The sequence below is a fragment of the Trichoderma aggressivum genome, assembly GCF_033847375.1.
Source record: "Trichoderma aggressivum f. europaeum strain CBS 100526 chromosome Unknown scaffold_007, whole genome shotgun sequence".
NCBI classification, from domain to species: Eukaryota; Fungi; Ascomycota; class Sordariomycetes; order Hypocreales; family Hypocreaceae; genus Trichoderma; species Trichoderma aggressivum.
Window position 1 is genome coordinate 379,089 of NW_026946373.1, and position 15,796 is coordinate 394,884.

Genomic DNA, 15,796 nt, shown 5'->3' on the forward strand with positions numbered 1-15,796 from the left:
TATGACTCGGAGGTCCCTCGTGTCATCCGCTTCCTGATGTTCTTGGGGTTCTGTCTCGCGCCTCAAATCTGATTATTCTCTTCTGCGTATCTTGTCTTTGCTCTCTTGCATGATAGCTCCGCGCTTCAAGGGGCCACCGAAGCTTTCTCAAATTCCGCATCTCTGTCGGCGACCTCGGAAGATGGAGGGGAAGCCGCCTAAAGCGGCGTTGGCCATCCCTCGCCGGAAGCGCAATCGAATTCGAACTTCCTGTCGGCCTTGTCGCACCAGGAAGTCAAAGTGTGATGGGAATCGTCCTTCGTGCTTGACGTGCCTGAGCAGAGGCCTCCCTGATCAGTGTGTCTACGAACAAACACGGCCGGGAGAGCACAGGATTGTCTCATTTCGGTATGCCGGACTCTCCATGGCGCGGACTGTGATGCGGAAATTCTAACTAGACATGGCACATTCAAGGAATATTCCACATCCATCTCCGAATGGCGCAATCTCATCTGGAAGCTCGGTTGCTGCTTCAAATAGAGACTCGCTTGTTGGACACTCCACCGAGCCCAAACCATTGGGCAGGAAATGGTCGAAGAATAGTACTACGGAAACCTGTATTGAAAAGGAATCGGATTCAAAAGACGCCATTGATCGAGATGAGGACGTATTCGGTCCACCCTCAACTTTTTCTTTCATTAATCGAGTCGTCGCTACGATTGAACCGTGTAAACCAACACCAAATAGGAACTCATCATTAAGCAAGTCGTTTCTCAGAGATCCAATTGGTTTCAACGTCTCAAATGCCGAGGATGTAGGCTTAGATATGGATGACCTGCTGCTACCAGAGAAGAATCTGGCAGACTCTCTTATTAGCACATACTGGCGATATTCGCACCCGGTCTTCCCTGTGCTGCACCGACCAGGCTTCATGAACAAATATGAGGCTCTTTGGAAGTCTACAGAATCATTTTCAAGATATACAGGCAATGACATCCTCCTACTTGCCACGATCAATATTGTCTTGGCTATCGGCTGCCAGCGGTCCGAACACTGTCCTGCCAATTGGAGAAAGAGAGATGCCGAGTCGTTGTACAGGCGATCAGTCCATCTGATTTCTGCCGAAACCCTGGATTCATACTCATTCGAGGTGCTGCAGCTGTTTCTGCTGAGAGTCATCTATCTCCAATATACATCTTTTGCCTCGCGATGTTGGAGCACACTAGGTATTGCGCAAAGAGTTGCTTTTGGCCTTGGGCTCGATAAAGAGGCCCCCGAATCAATGGGCCAATTAGAACGGGAAATGAGACACAGAGTGTGGCATGTTGCCACAATAATGGATAGGTAGGTATGCATCGCTCTAGATTATGCGCGTATATACTATACACAAGATGCGACAACTAACTACGAGTGAATAGCATAGCATCATATACGTTTGGGTGGCAAATGGACATAACCGTGCCGAATCTGGTGTCGACACCTCAGCCAATTGACGATGAGTACTTGCAGGAAGAAGGCGAAGGCTCTCAACCAGCAGATAAGCCCTCTCGGCTCGACTTTTTTCGATACTATCGCCACATGTGTGATGTTCCTCGCGACATTGCGGCGAATATACATCTTCTCGGTCAGAATTTAGGAGGACAACGCTCGAATTCTCTTCTGACCCAGTATATCAGCGAAATTCCTAAATATTGTCTTCACCTCGATGAGTTTCTCGGCAGCTTACCCAGCCACCTCCAGGAAGCCAATGAACATGCCGTGGATGAGTGCTTTCAGATTCAAGGACAGATATTGAGGACGCGGTAAGTTCAAATGATCATTCGGGATGCGCTTATTCTAATACCCTTTGTAGTTCAATCTATGTTAAGCTTACTATTCTTCGCCCTTGTCTGCTGGCAAGCGTCGCAAATCGTTCAATCCGCTCGGAGCTACGGAAAGCAAAGACTGGCAACCAAAGTCTCACCATGGGACTGCTTCAAGAGGTCAACAAGCTCTGTGTCACTACGGCACGGACAGTGATTGATAAAGTACATAAAAACATCCACATTGTGTACCGAGCATCGACTTGGCACACATTACGAGGTGAGACACCAACATGTGACCCGTTCTTTCTTTTGCTAATCTGACCATCTACAGTGACATTCGGTTCAGCGACAGTCCTGTTGGCGGCTAGTTTAATACCAGACTTGGGCGTCGATCTAGACCAGGAGCCGAACAAGACTTCATGGGAACAGGCCGTTGCCATTTTCGAATTTTACATATCGTATGATATATCTGCTCAGGGGGGCATCCAAGCTTTATGGGATTATCGGCAGAAGTTTGAAGCCACCAAGAGGCGCGGAGAGCCACCGCCAAATGAAATGGGACAAGCTGAGACACGACAGAGTCCTCAAAATGGCACAGGGACTGTTGTTTCTGAAGAAACTCCTCTTAACATGGACAATATTTTCTTCGGAGTTGATACCCAGGGCCAGGGCGTTGATCTCTCACAGGCGTTTCACGATTGGAATTGGCTTGACTTTGACATTCCAGAATTCATGCTATCATAGTAGGTACTTGTGTTGCCCTTGTATCGTTTCTCTGACTTTCAACGGAATACGCTATGGGGCCTGATCGGAAAGAATGAGCTGCAAAGCAATGCTAAAGCCATCTGGCCAACTATTGTATATACATGTATTCATATCGAATTTATATGACCTGCGCCATGGCTCAAAACACCGAGATGAAGCCATCCCCCTGATATGTCAGCGCATAATGCTTGGGTGCCATATATGAACGCTTTGTGAGTGTCGAATTGCTCATACTGCCGCTTAGATGCGGCTAGGTGCCCTGACTCAAATGTTAAGAGACTTCCCAGATCTAATCCCTAAACCGAAGTTGAAAGTCCGGGGCATGAGTTGTTGGAGACATTCTGTTCTCTCTAACTTGACTCAGCTTCAAGGATTGATTTGCTCTTGAATACTTGACGAACTAGTGCCGCCTCTAGCCGATTTCGCTTCGACCTTCCATTCTCATATTTGAATACACTTGAGTATGATATCATCCGGGAATCGACCCGGGAATCGGCTATCAATGGCCTTCAGTTGCTCAGGTATAAGCTCGTCTATCGGGATCCCTAGTTTCTCACTCTTTGAGTCAAAAATTTGCACGGGGCCGAGACCGGCCAGCAGTAAGTTGAATCACCCAACTTTCAATATTCACGTGATGCGGGGGAGAGCCTTCGTGGTTCTTTCTGAAGCATCTATTATATTTGAGAACCATTTTCATATAGACTTTTATGCCTGTGAGAAAATCTTTTTATGAACATGTTTACACGATATCCTTCAACGCCAGCACCTATATACATGTACTCCAGATAACTACCTCATACCGTTGACCGGCGGTAGAGTTATCAGATAGAACATCTGGAAAACAAAAATAAAACTGCAATACTCAAGAAACTCCTAAAAATGGAAATTGAATCACCTCCTCCTTCTCAGCCATTGCCTGCAAGTAGCTGGTAATCAGTGGATCGATGCCTGCCTCGAGCACTTTGCCAATCCACTCATCCATTGTCACCTCTTCAAAGACTCCGCTATAGAGCTTCTCCAAGTGCTTCTTAAAGTCTGATATCGGCACTTTTACGCCGCTGGAATGGTGGATAAATCGCACGCTTCTATCCGTACTGTCCTCTGACAGAACATTGGTTGCAATATCGGCGGCGGCGGTATGGACATCTTTGAGATCGAAGAATCCATCAAAGTTCGCAAAAAGCGGAACTGTACGAGTCAATGAGGAGTATTTCATGACACCATTCACGGCATCTTCGTTTGGTGCTTCGTCGCCTGTCAGGATGCAGTGCCTGTGAATCGTGACGGGGAGATGGGCTTTCTCAGCAAGGGTTTCGAGGAACCGCTCGCTCGCCCACTTGGCCACTGTGAAGCCTTCTGCACCATCTGTACGAGGAGTGAATTGGGACATGGACTCGGCCGCCGGCTGCATGCTTCCTGAGAGGAGAGCCACTCGATTGGATGAGATGAAGTGGATAGGAATGCCTCGTGGTAGAGCTAGCGAGGCTAGGAAGTGTGTGGAATACACGTTGGGCACCCTCAAAGATGAGTAGTTGTTTAAGCAGTGCCCATTTGCACCGGCGTGGATGATGCAAGTAGCCGATGTTTGCAACTTCAAGCGCTCTGTCTCTGAGAGTCCGAGGGTGGGTGACAAAAGGGTGCCTTGGTAGTGGACAACTTTAGGATGGACTGGAAGCGTGCTGCTCTGGTCGCTGGGGACAGTGATGCAGTGGACTTTCTTGACTGTAGACTCCTTTAATAAAGCCTTTAGAACTGCTGCTCCAAGGAAGCTTGTCGATCCCGTGAGTACAATCTCGTGCCCTTCTGCACTCAATGAAGTTGATGGTTGCGAGTCCTGTGAGATAGCCAAAATGTGATCTGGGATGGCGGTTTCCAGCTCCCAGTCGATGGGTTCGAACTCTGTGGCTAGTTGATCTCGTTTGTTGCGGAGATGAGCAGCCATCTTTCCGAGCGTGCTGACTTGGTACAATTCGCTGATGGGGACTGAGATATCCATAGAGTCCTTGATGGCGCCCTGAAGCCTCATAAGTAGCAACGAGTTTCCACCGTGTAAAAAGAAATCTGAGTTACGATCCAAGCTATGAGCTTCGTTTGTACTAGGAAGAACCTTTTGCCAGAGCAGCAGTAATTCTCCCTCAGACAAGTCCAAACGCTCGTTAGAATGGCTACCTTCTGCTACAAGGACAAAATCGAGGCTTGCAACCGCTTTCCTGTCGGTTTTGCCACTCGAATTGGTTGGTAGCCGTTCGAGAACTTGAATAGCAGCAGGGATCATGTATTGTGGAAGAGGCAGTTTCGAAAGGATAGCCTGCAGCGTTGCTCGATCCGCTGTCCTGTCCTTGTTAAGAACAACGTAGGCGACCAGAACGGCGGGATCGCCCTTGACTGTGACCACAACATCGGAGAATAAGCCTTCTCCAGCCTGAATGAGAACATGCTCAATTTCACCCAGTTCGATTCGAAGACCGCGAAGCTTGATTTGCGAATCTTGGTCGAGTCTGCCCAGGAATTCTAGTGAACCGTCGCGGCGTAGTCTACCCTTGTCGCCTGTCCTGTACATGCTGGCGCCCTCCTGGGTACTATGTGAGTCAAGTACGAATTTCTCTGCCGTCAATTCAGGTAGATGAAGATATCCCGACGCGACACCCTGACCACCAATGGCGATCTCGCCACAAACGCCAAGTGGTACTGCGTTGCCGCTGGAATCGAGAATTTTGACCGAGTAATTAGGCAAAACCTTGCCTATCAAGCCTTCAGTTACTTGAAATGAGCCGTCTGTTAGTGCTGGGGACAAATCTTGGAAAGTTGCTGCGGCGGTGATTTCAGTTGGTCCATAACAGTTTGTAAGCTGCTTTACTGAGACTTGAGAGCATCTGAACTGATGGAGTAGTTGTGATGACACCACCTCACCTCCCATGCACGCTTGTTGCCATGAAGTACACTTTCGGAGATGTTCTTCACCATTTCGCAGTAGCATGAGATATTCAGTAGGCGTGGCAATGGTGAATGTGACACACTCCTTTTGCATAAGCTCAGAAAGTGCAATAGGATCGCCACGTTTCTCGCGTGAGGCGATGACCAGTTTGCCGCCGTTGGCAAGAGCTACGAATATTTGGATGATGGACATGTCGAAGCCCAGAGAGCTCTGTTGAAGGACCACTTCGCGCTCAATGAGAAGCTCTTGTGTCTTGACAGCTAGGTGGTTGGCGAAATTGGCCTGGGAGAGGACAACTCCCTTCGGGTTCCCCGTGGAACCACTGGTATACAGGATACATGCGGGCGCGTCTGCTTGTCCTTCAATTGAAACCAGTTCGTCCTTAGCTTTTATATCAGATACGTTGAGCAACTGAGCATTGGTTTGCGATGCCGCAATCAGCTGCGTACCGGCCTCCTTGGTAGCTTCATGAACGATGACGAACGCGGGGTCACAATCATTCAAGATCGATATGTGACGGGCGGCTGGGAGGCTGAGATCTAGTGGGATGTAAACGCATCCCGCCTGAAGAATGGCGAGCATAGAGGCGACTGAATCTACGGACGGTTCGCATAGAACCGCGATATGGGCACCTGGAGATGCACCTTGCGCAAGAATGAGCTGTGAAATGCCATTGACTTCGTTCGATAACCGAGAGTAAGAAACATCTCTGAGTCCATCCTTGACCGCAATGTCATCGGGGTACGCTCTCTGCACCTCATTGAATCTCGCCGAAAGTGTTGGCGGCCAGTCGTAAGAGACGTCTGGTCCTTTGCCCACTTCAACTGCCTGAGAGATGGCTTTACTGTCGAACAAAGGGCAATCTTTGACCTTCAACTCTGTGTTCGAGGACAGCGTCTCGAGCAAGTGGATATAAATGTCCATCAAGGTCTGAGAATCCTCCACAGTGTAGAGCGCATTCTGGCATGTGAGCTCAATGAGACAGGTGCCAGAGGTAATCTCTGTGACTCCAAAGCTGATATCATAAGGATTTTTAGCGTCCTCGACCTGGGTGAGTTCAATTCCGCAATCACCCATGGATCTTTTCAACAAAGCTCCCACTCGATAGTTGACAGCTACTTGGAAAAGAGGGCTGTAGGCTGGTGATCTGGCAACGTCGAGGTGATCGAGAATAATATCAAAGGGGACGGCAGAATGAGCCAGGCCCTCAAGAGCTTTGCGGGACGTGTTGGCGGCAAGTTGACCAAAGGAGCCGTCTTGATCTACCTGGAAACGCAATGGCAGGAGGTTCAAAAAGAATCCAACAGTTTCTGAAAAGTCTTCATCTAAGCGGTTGGCATCAGTCACACCAATGCAAATGTCGTCTAGTGCCAAGAATCGTGACAGGATGAGTTGGACGATGCTTAGATGAAAGTGGAACGGAGTCACTCTCAAAGCTTTGCTGGCTTGTTTAATTCGAGACACCAACTCTGTATCGATGACCCGAGACTGAACGTGGCTGGAGTATTGGGTCAGTGGTTTACGGGCAACAACATTGGTGATGGGGAGCAGTTGCAGGGGCTCCGATGGTTGGTCATGGAGTTGCTTCCAGAATAACAAATCTCCAGCGAAATCTCCGTTTTCAATAGCTGCTTGCTGTTTCTTTGCGTACTGGATGTAGCTACTCGATGATTTGACCAATGGGCGAAGCTGGTAAGCGGTGCTAAGATCTCGCAGGAAGATATGCCAGCTCACACCATCCATTACCAAGTGGTGATAGCCAAAGATAACAGTGCTCACTTCCGGTGATTGAACGACTAAAGAAACTCCAAACGTTCTTCCATGGTCCAAGTCCCAGTGTTTGGCTTTGAACAGAGCAATCTCTCGGTCTACCGCATCGTCTTGTTTAGATTGCACGATTCTGAGGTAGTAAGACGGAGATGGCAAGACACCCTGTTTGAGAAGACTGGTGTTTTCATCTTTGACGAAGCATGTTCGCAATGATTCGTGGTGAGTCATTACTGAATTTAATGCCTGCTTGAACCTTGGGATCTGGAGATTTCCTTGGATTTGATAAGTGACTGTGACGTTGTAGGTGGTTGGGTCATTGACGTAGTTCTGCGCGACGTACAGTCGAGATTGAGCATGAGACATAATCTCAGCTTCTTTAATAGCCTGGTTAAGTCCAAATTCCAGTACCTCGGCCTCATAATCAACCGTCGAGCTCGAGTTGAAGGAGTTTTGAGAGCACTCTTCATTAGGAGTAGCAATGTCCGGGACGCTGACGGAGTCACCTAACGAATGTGCAGAATCATCTTCGTGACCGCTCGAATTGGACGCACTACTGGGTTGTAAGGCAGGTGTTTCAATCGAAAGAAATTTGCTGCTTCTGTTGTCTGAAATTGGGGTCCCTGTTGTGACTTTCAGAATCGCCGGCTGCTGCTCCGGTTTGGACGTTGAATTCTGCTTTAGCTTGAGGCCCAAGAACCTTCTAGTTGCATCCTCGCACAGCTGTGCAGTTGTATCACCTGAAAGCACCTTCAGGACCGGGACGTCCATGCCAAGCTTCTTCAAGAACCAACTTCGGATTTCGACGGCCAACAAGGAATCAACACCCAAGTCGATCAAAGGCACGTTGAGATTGATACTGTTAGGCGACAACTGCATCATGGCCTCCAGCTTCCGTCCGAATACTTGCTGAACCATTTCAATCAGAGAATCTTCCGATTCATCACTTTGCAGACGCTGCTTGTAGTCTGTGTCTAGAGCACGATCCTTAGATACTTCGTTGCTAGATGCTTCCTTGCGCATGAAATGAGAGAAGCGAGGGTTTCCTTCCCAAGGTGGTCGCTTCGGCGCTTCAGGCGAGTCTACAAAAGGCTCCAGCCCGTAAACAGTGTCCTGGCTTGTCAAGATGCTTTCGGCGAACAGCTGATGTACGTCAGATTCTGAAAGAGGCAAGAAGAACATCTTGCGCAGATGGTCTTCCATGGATTGGCCTCTCCGGGCAACATAGCCAATATCGGCCACCATGCCTATGTGCATAGCTGAGGCTGCAAGTCCGCGGCTGCGGCGCTGACCACAAAGTCCCTCCATGTAGAGATTGGCGGCGTGGTAGTTTGACTGTCCAGGATTTCCGATGATACTCGCCATTGAAGAGAACAAGACGAAGAAGTCGAGAGGTGTATCATAGAATACTCGGTCCAGATTTCGGCTTCCATCCACTTTGGGCTTCAGCGTGTTTTGTAATACATCGAAGCTCATGTCTGCGAATAAACCATCTGACAGAACCATTGCCGCGTTGCATACTCCGGCGATAGGTGGCATGGTCTTGTTAATAGTCTCGACGACTTCGGTAACTGAACCCAAATCCGAGACGTCCATGCTGAAGAGTTGCACATTTGCTCCGTGTGCCTTCATTGCTGGAACCCATCCGGGATCCTCTACGCTACCGGTTCGGCTGGTGAGCGCAAGATGACGCGCGCCATTCTTGACCATCCACTGGGCTAGAGAAAGGCCAAGTTCTTTGGTCATGCCAACCAGGAGATAGGTCTTATTGCTCGAGAAAGCCTTGGACACATCCAGTGGTTTGAGAGCCACGTTAAGTAGGCTTGAGTCATTCCAGTCGATAATAATGGAATCTGATACACTCTCAGGTGATGACTCAAGAAGGCGAGACACCTTGATCATCTGTGTATGAATGGAATCAGAGTTGGACTGGTGTAGGTCGTGTAAGAAACTGGACAACTTCGTTTGCCAACTACTCTGAATCTCGTGTAAGATATCAGATACACTGAGAATTGAGGTATTGGGTGGCAAGATGCCCTCTAGATTGACACTTGAAGCATTCTGGAACTCGAAAACGCAGGATGTGTCAAGCGGTAGCAAAAGCCTGTTGGCAGTTTGTGAGGCCCTTGGGAATAGTTGAATCCAGTCAGGCGACGCTTGTTTCGTGCCCGTGGACACAAAGCGGAATTCTCTGTTTTTCAGATCGGCATCTGATTGCAGTCGGTGGACTAAGGCCTTTGGTGGCTCGTAAAACAAGATTGTACCTCTGGTTGGGATTCTGCTGCGGATGAGATCCAAGAAGATACTGCAGGCGATCGATTCCAACAATTGGGCGTTGCAAAGTACGTCGCCAAGGCTTATAGCATTAGCCGCGTCCAAAGTAGACGAGCATGATCTACTGAGACTAATCACTGTTTCGCCTGTGTGCGAGTTCGAGCCAACGTTGAGGAGCACAGGGTGTTGAGTGTCATTAGATAGAGACAGCGAGTACTTCACTTGAATCTTCTCATCTTCCGCGAATGCACCTGGGGCGGATGGGACAAGCACAAATGACTTTCCTTCTTGGACAATATCGACGGCCGCAGATTGCAGATCGAGAGTCTGCTTAATCGGTCGTCGGCTGGCATTGTGTCTATCATTGAGAGTCTTGTTTGGCAAGATTCGAGAGATGAGCATCTTTTCTCCATCGTAGATCAACTCAGGCTCTATTTGCCAAAGACTGTTTTCGCCATCGTACTCTGGATGGGACAAGACTTCCAGCCTTAAGAAGGCCTGAGTGATGATCTTGGAAATGTCTCGAGATCTGACGTCAGTATCAATGTCTAGGAACTGGAGCTTTAGATGGGCCATTTCTGTCCACAAGGTGCGGCCGACTCCGACTATCATGTTCGCTTCTGGATTCTTGGCTGTTCTGCCTTCGGTGATCCAAAGGACGTTCTTTGCCGTGAGGAAGAGACTCTGTAGTCGCATCAATCGTTCCGACGTCATGTCTGAGAAGACTTGCTTGTCAAGATCCCCGAGGAAGAGAACAGACGTTCCTGGCACCAGAGTCGACACAGGTACATCGTCCAAGCTCTTGGCTTTGATAATACGCTTCTTCCAGTGAGACAACGACTTCTGGACATCCGTGACAATTTGCGCTGTGAACAATGATTTGCCACCAACGATCAAGATGGGCTGCTCGCCTTGGATATCGTGAATTCTGGGGAGAGGGTTACGCAGCAGTTCAACTTGAGAGTCCGTCGCTCGACTCAGGACAAATGAAACCGAGTGCTGGGCCTCATCAGCTGTATCATAGAATATGGTATCGACACCAGAGAATCCCGTCTCTTGAAGCAGCTCATCCCACTGAGAGGCTGTCAAAGCTGGCGACAAGACACGACCGTCATCACCACCCAGCCACCATCCAGACAATGCACCCATGATGAAATGCGTTCTCAAAAGTTCTGGGCCGGTTACTTCGAGCATGAGCAGAAAGCCACCAGGCTTCAAGAGACTCCTGACATGGCGCATTGTATCGCCTAGCGTTCGGGTCGCGTGGAAAACATTGGCAGCAATGATAACATCATAAGTATTCTCGGTGAATCCCTGGCTCTGGGGGTCCTTCTCAATGTCCAAGACCTTGAACGTCATCTTGCCACTGTGGTCACGGAATCTCTCTTCAGCATTCTCAAAGAATCCAGTCGAGATATCTGTGAATGTATATGAAGAGTAAGCGCTGTCAATGGCATCGAAAACACTTCTTGTCGTGCCTCCCGTGCCAGCACCAATCTCCAAGACAACTGCCTGAGGATTTTTGAACGTGATCTGTTTCATAGCCTGTCCGATTTTGTTGTTGAGGATTGAGAAATTGTAACCTTCTACATAGAATCGATTGAGCATGTCATCAGCCAACATCACCTCGAGAATTTGCACTTTGCCAACCACGAGCTTCAGCAGGTTTTCGCCTACGGCACGTATCAGCTTGAGATGAACGCTCTCTCCATGTGTCTTGTTAAGCTCTTCAATGACTTCAGCGGAGTCTTTGAGCCACTCTGGCTTTATGACTGGATGGTCACCGTTTGCAGCACGAGCTATGAGCTCCTCTGCAGCAGTAGTCATCAGCTGGTAGTACCATGCAAACGTCTTGCGATCTTTGGAACCAATATCGGCAAGGAACTTGCGATAATAGTATACAGCTGTGCGGTCTAATGCCTCCATTAGTGGGATATCGTCCAAGTCTTCGATTTCTGCGTCTAAATCCACCAGAGCAAAGGACGAATCCGCTCGCCAAACGGTTTCAGAAAAGAGGTGCTTATCGTTGGAGGCTTGCGGCTCAGAGACGGCTTTCATCTCGAGACCTTCGATCTGCAATGTTGTCTGTGAACCACCTTTAAGATAGACGTGAATGTCTCCCTTGAGCAGTGTTGATGATCCCGTCGTAACAAAGCTATCGGCCTCCATCTCCGTCATTGCACCGTTGGAATAGGTGGCATGAGGATTTAACGAAAGTCGGCCGACCTTTACTGGGAGATATGGCGCCCAGTAACCTCCACTGGCTGGAGAAGCAAATGAGACGTAAAGAGTTTGTAGCGCAACGTCCAAAAAGCCGGGATGCATAACGTAATTATTGCCTTTCAGATTGTCAGTCTCCCACGACGAGACTGTAGATGAAAAGCCCAATGCCCTTCTACCTTCTTTAATGCTGCGGAAAACACCCAGGTATTCTTGGCCAACACTGGTCATGGACGTGTAAAATCGATCCATGTCGATAGGGACCAAGTTTGAAGCTGGCACCAGTCGAGGAGGTAGATGCAGAGTATCGGAATCGCCGAAGAGAATTGTCAAGCGACCATAAGCGGCTTTCACAGGTTGACCGTTGTTCTCATCATTACAGAAATAACAAGCGAATTCGAAGCTCAAACTCTCACTCGACTCAACCTTGGACTGATTCTCCAATAATCTAGCAGTAAACAATGTTTCAACGCCAGCCGTACCCTCTGGAATCACCATGGCTCTATCCATGGAGATATCAGTGACTTCGTAAAGCTCAACAGCACGTTGATCTGCAATTTCTGCACCCGCTTGTAGAGCCATGACAATATATCCTGCTCCAGGAAACAGTACCTGGCCCTGGAACAAATGGCCTTGAATCCATGGCAGCTCGTGGAGTCGGATAATATTTCTCCATCGCAATTCTTGGTCTGAGTCGTCGGGCGTCCTGCGGCCGAGCAACTCATGGCTCTTGTCATTGCGCAAGCGGTAGTTACGTGAGACTCGGGATTCTCTCCAATAGGCCCTGCGATGGTCCCAACCGTAACTTGGAAGGTCTTTCAACAGATTTGGGGATGTTTGACGATCAAATGCTTTGCGGTAGCCGTCAAAGTCAACGGCCGAGGAGCCAAGATAAGACCACACATATCCCAATGCGCCAGAGAAGGCCTCAACTTCATCGTCACCACGTCTCATCAGTCCTGCGTAATTGGGCACGGTTCCGAAATACGTCTTGAGTGTTTGTTCAGCCGGGCCCTTGAGCGCTGGATGAGGGCCGATTTCGATGGCGACATTGAAAGGGCCGCCGTGCCAAATCGAATGTTCTACAGCTTGAGAGAACTGAACCATGCCAAGGAGGTTATCCACCCAGTATTGTCCTTTGAGAGGCTGAAGTCCATCTTCTAGCAGGTCAGTGTCACCACGAACGCTACTTGACCAGATGCAATCCTCCCGGGGGCTCTGGATTTGGATGTCGCAGGCCAGTAGTGATTTCAGGTATGCCTCTGCGCACGGAATCATAAGGTGTGAATGATATGCTGTGTCGACCTTCAACTGCCTTGCAAACGTCTTACTTTCGTCAAAATGCGCTTTAGCTTGCATAATGGCGTCTGCGTTTCCAGACAGCGTGACGCTGAGAGGAGAATTACTGGCCGCGACCTTGAGGCGTCCAAAGTATTCAGGCTGGTTACAGAACTTGTAAGCATCCGCAAAACTGAGTCCAACGGCCATCATGGCGCCTGGTACACTCTTCTTCGCTAAATGCGAATGGAAGCCACGGTAGTATGCAATCTGCATCGCATTCTCAAGGTTAATAATTCCAGCAGCATAGGTCGCAGCAATTTCACCAGAACTGTGACCAACCACGGCATCAAGCTTGACACCAGAAGCTCTTAGTAGATCAACCAGAGCGATTTGCAACGCTGTGCAGATGGGCTGAGATATTTCTGCTTCGGAAATGCGTGAAACGTCCTCGTCAGCCAGGAGTTGCTCAGTAAGTGACCAGCTGGGAGCATCTGGTAACTTGTTTATAACAACTTCGCATTGCTCAATCGAGCTTCGGAAAAGGTGAGATGATTGATACAGCCCCCGACCCATGGAGGCCCACTGAGCTCCTTGACCAGTGAAGACACCCAGAATGCCAGGCGTCTCGTTAGGATCGATGGGCTGGAACTGATTTCCAACAGTGTCTGGTGGCACAGAAGATGAATCCTCCACAAATCTATCCATAAAGTCAATCAAGCGCTGACGTGTCGCACCTGAAAAGAAGATCTTGGACGATAACGAGCTTCTTTTCTTCTGTAAAATCCATGAAAGATTCTCGAGATCCAAAGAGGGATCTGATCTTATCCGATCTGCATAAGACTTGACAGATTCTATCAGCGATACACCGGAGCTAGCTGACAACACCAGAGGTCCTATGAACTTATCGTCGGGAATCTCAATCGCGGCTGGCTTTTCGCCCTCATAGCTTTCCAGGATAACGTGTGCATTTGTTCCACCAAAGCCAAAGCTATTGACACTGGCTCTCATGCATTTATCGCTTGTCTCAGGCCATGGTATCGCTTTGGTGGGGATCTGCAGGTTGTGATAGAAAGGCTCGACTTTGGAACTAAGCTCCTTGAAGTGAAGATTTGGTGGGATCGTGTGATGCTTCATAGCCAGCAGCGCTTTAATGAGGCCTGCCAATCCAGCACATCCCTCCAAGTGCCCGATGATGGTCTTGATCGAGCCGACGTATAATTTGGTGTCATCTTGGATACCAGGACCTGGAGGAAAGAATGCATCTCTGATTGCTTGGGCTTCCACAGGATCACCTGCCTGAGTTCCTGTGCCGTGGCATTCGAAATACTGGCAGCGATCAACCGTAGGATCCAGTCCGGCATTCTTATAGGCCTGTCTAATCATCGCAGCTTGGGCGGTTGGACTGGGCATTGTAATTCCCTTGGTACGTCCATCGGAATTCACTGCAGTCTCACGGATCACACCCTCGATGTGATCTCCATCCCGGATAGCATCCTTCAAAGGCTTGAGCAAGACGGCAGCAAAACCCTCGCCTCGGGCGTATCCATTTGCTGATTTATCCCACATCTTGCAGCGCGAATCAGGAGAAAGCATATGTAGATTGGATTCTGCAATGTACATCAGAGGGTCAAGAAGCAGGTTGGCGCCTCCAACCACCGCCATGGTGGCCTCGCCGTTTCGAAGACCCTGAACGGCCTGGTGTAGTGCTACAAGTGAACTTGAGCATGCCGTATCTATCGTCATTGATGCACCTCGGAGATCAAAGGCGTATGAGACTCTGTTGGAAAGAATGCTCCGGGCCGTGCCAGTGGCGGTATGTGTGGGTAGAGTCTCGGGATCTCTCATCTGTAAATCGTAGTAATCCCCATTCATAACACCGACGTGGACAGATGTTTGGGATCCCTGCATCTGGTCTAATGAATAGCCTGCTGCTTCAAAGGCTTCATAGACGACTTCCAGCAATATCCTCTGCTGTGGATCCATTATATCCGCCTCGAGCGGGCTGATGCCGAAAAACGAAGCATCAAAGAGTCGGCAATCATCTTCGAGTGTGTATGAGGCGCCCTGGACGTCGGTGCTTCCGTGGTGTTCCCCATTGTTGTGATGGAATTTGGAGAGGCGCAGCCTACTCTCATCAATCGGCTTCAGAATGTCCCGCGGTTCCTTCAAAAGTTCCCAAAGCTTTGCCGGTGAGTTGGATCCGCCAGGGAACCGACACGCGGAGGAAATGATGGCAATTGATTCAGGCATGTTGTCCGTTTTCTTTGTCAGACATGAAATCACCAACGACGAAATGAGGTTGAATCATGGGAGGACTGACGGCCTAAAGTTGAAGTGTTGAATGAGGAGTTGGATGATAAAGCCCGTAGTGATAACAAGACCCGATCCTGGAAGTATATAGTCTGCTAGCTCGATAATGACTTCTAGACTTCCGATATTGAGGCTCATCATAGTGACTTGCAGAATCTCACAGCATGTGGTCTGACATGGAAAAGAATCCAGGGTCCCTGGGACGATCCACTCTCCCGGCCTTCAACTTGACGACTGGTAACAGGTCAACAGGCTTCGGCATTTTGACCGGCTTCTAAATCGCAAAAAGGGGATCAAACTGTCCTTGTAGCCATGCGTAACCCATGTGGCAAAATCCGGGATACTACGGTCGTAGTTGCGATCGTAAGTAATATCCCGGGACGGAGATAAGCTGCGTGAAAGTATTAGCAACTTCTGGATTTGGACAGCTATTTTCCTGAAATCCCCGGGCGATTAGCCG

At 49.1% G+C, this 15,796-nt stretch overlaps 2 protein-coding genes across 2 annotated transcripts; one reads left to right on the plus strand and one right to left on the minus strand.

Annotated features, from left to right (window-relative positions):
• Positions 1-181: 181 nt before the first annotated feature.
• Triagg1_2673 (transcriptional regulator family: Fungal Specific TF) lies at positions 182-2,528 on the plus strand (the record flags this gene model as incomplete). Its single annotated transcript, XM_062896880.1, has 5 exons — positions 182-387; positions 454-1,323; positions 1,398-1,781; positions 1,832-2,061; positions 2,116-2,528. 5 exons carry the CDS (start codon positions 182-184, stop codon positions 2,526-2,528), a joined length of 2,103 nt encoding a protein of 700 aa, XP_062758290.1.
• Positions 2,529-3,411: 883 nt separating this feature from the next.
• On the minus strand, positions 3,412-15,276 carry Triagg1_2674 (uncharacterized protein; the record flags this gene model as incomplete). The annotated part of the gene is made up of 1 exon (XM_062896881.1): positions 3,412-15,276. One exon carries the CDS (start codon positions 15,274-15,276, stop codon positions 3,412-3,414), a length of 11,865 nt encoding a protein of 3,954 aa, XP_062758291.1.
• Between the last annotated feature and the right edge of the window lie 520 nt (positions 15,277-15,796).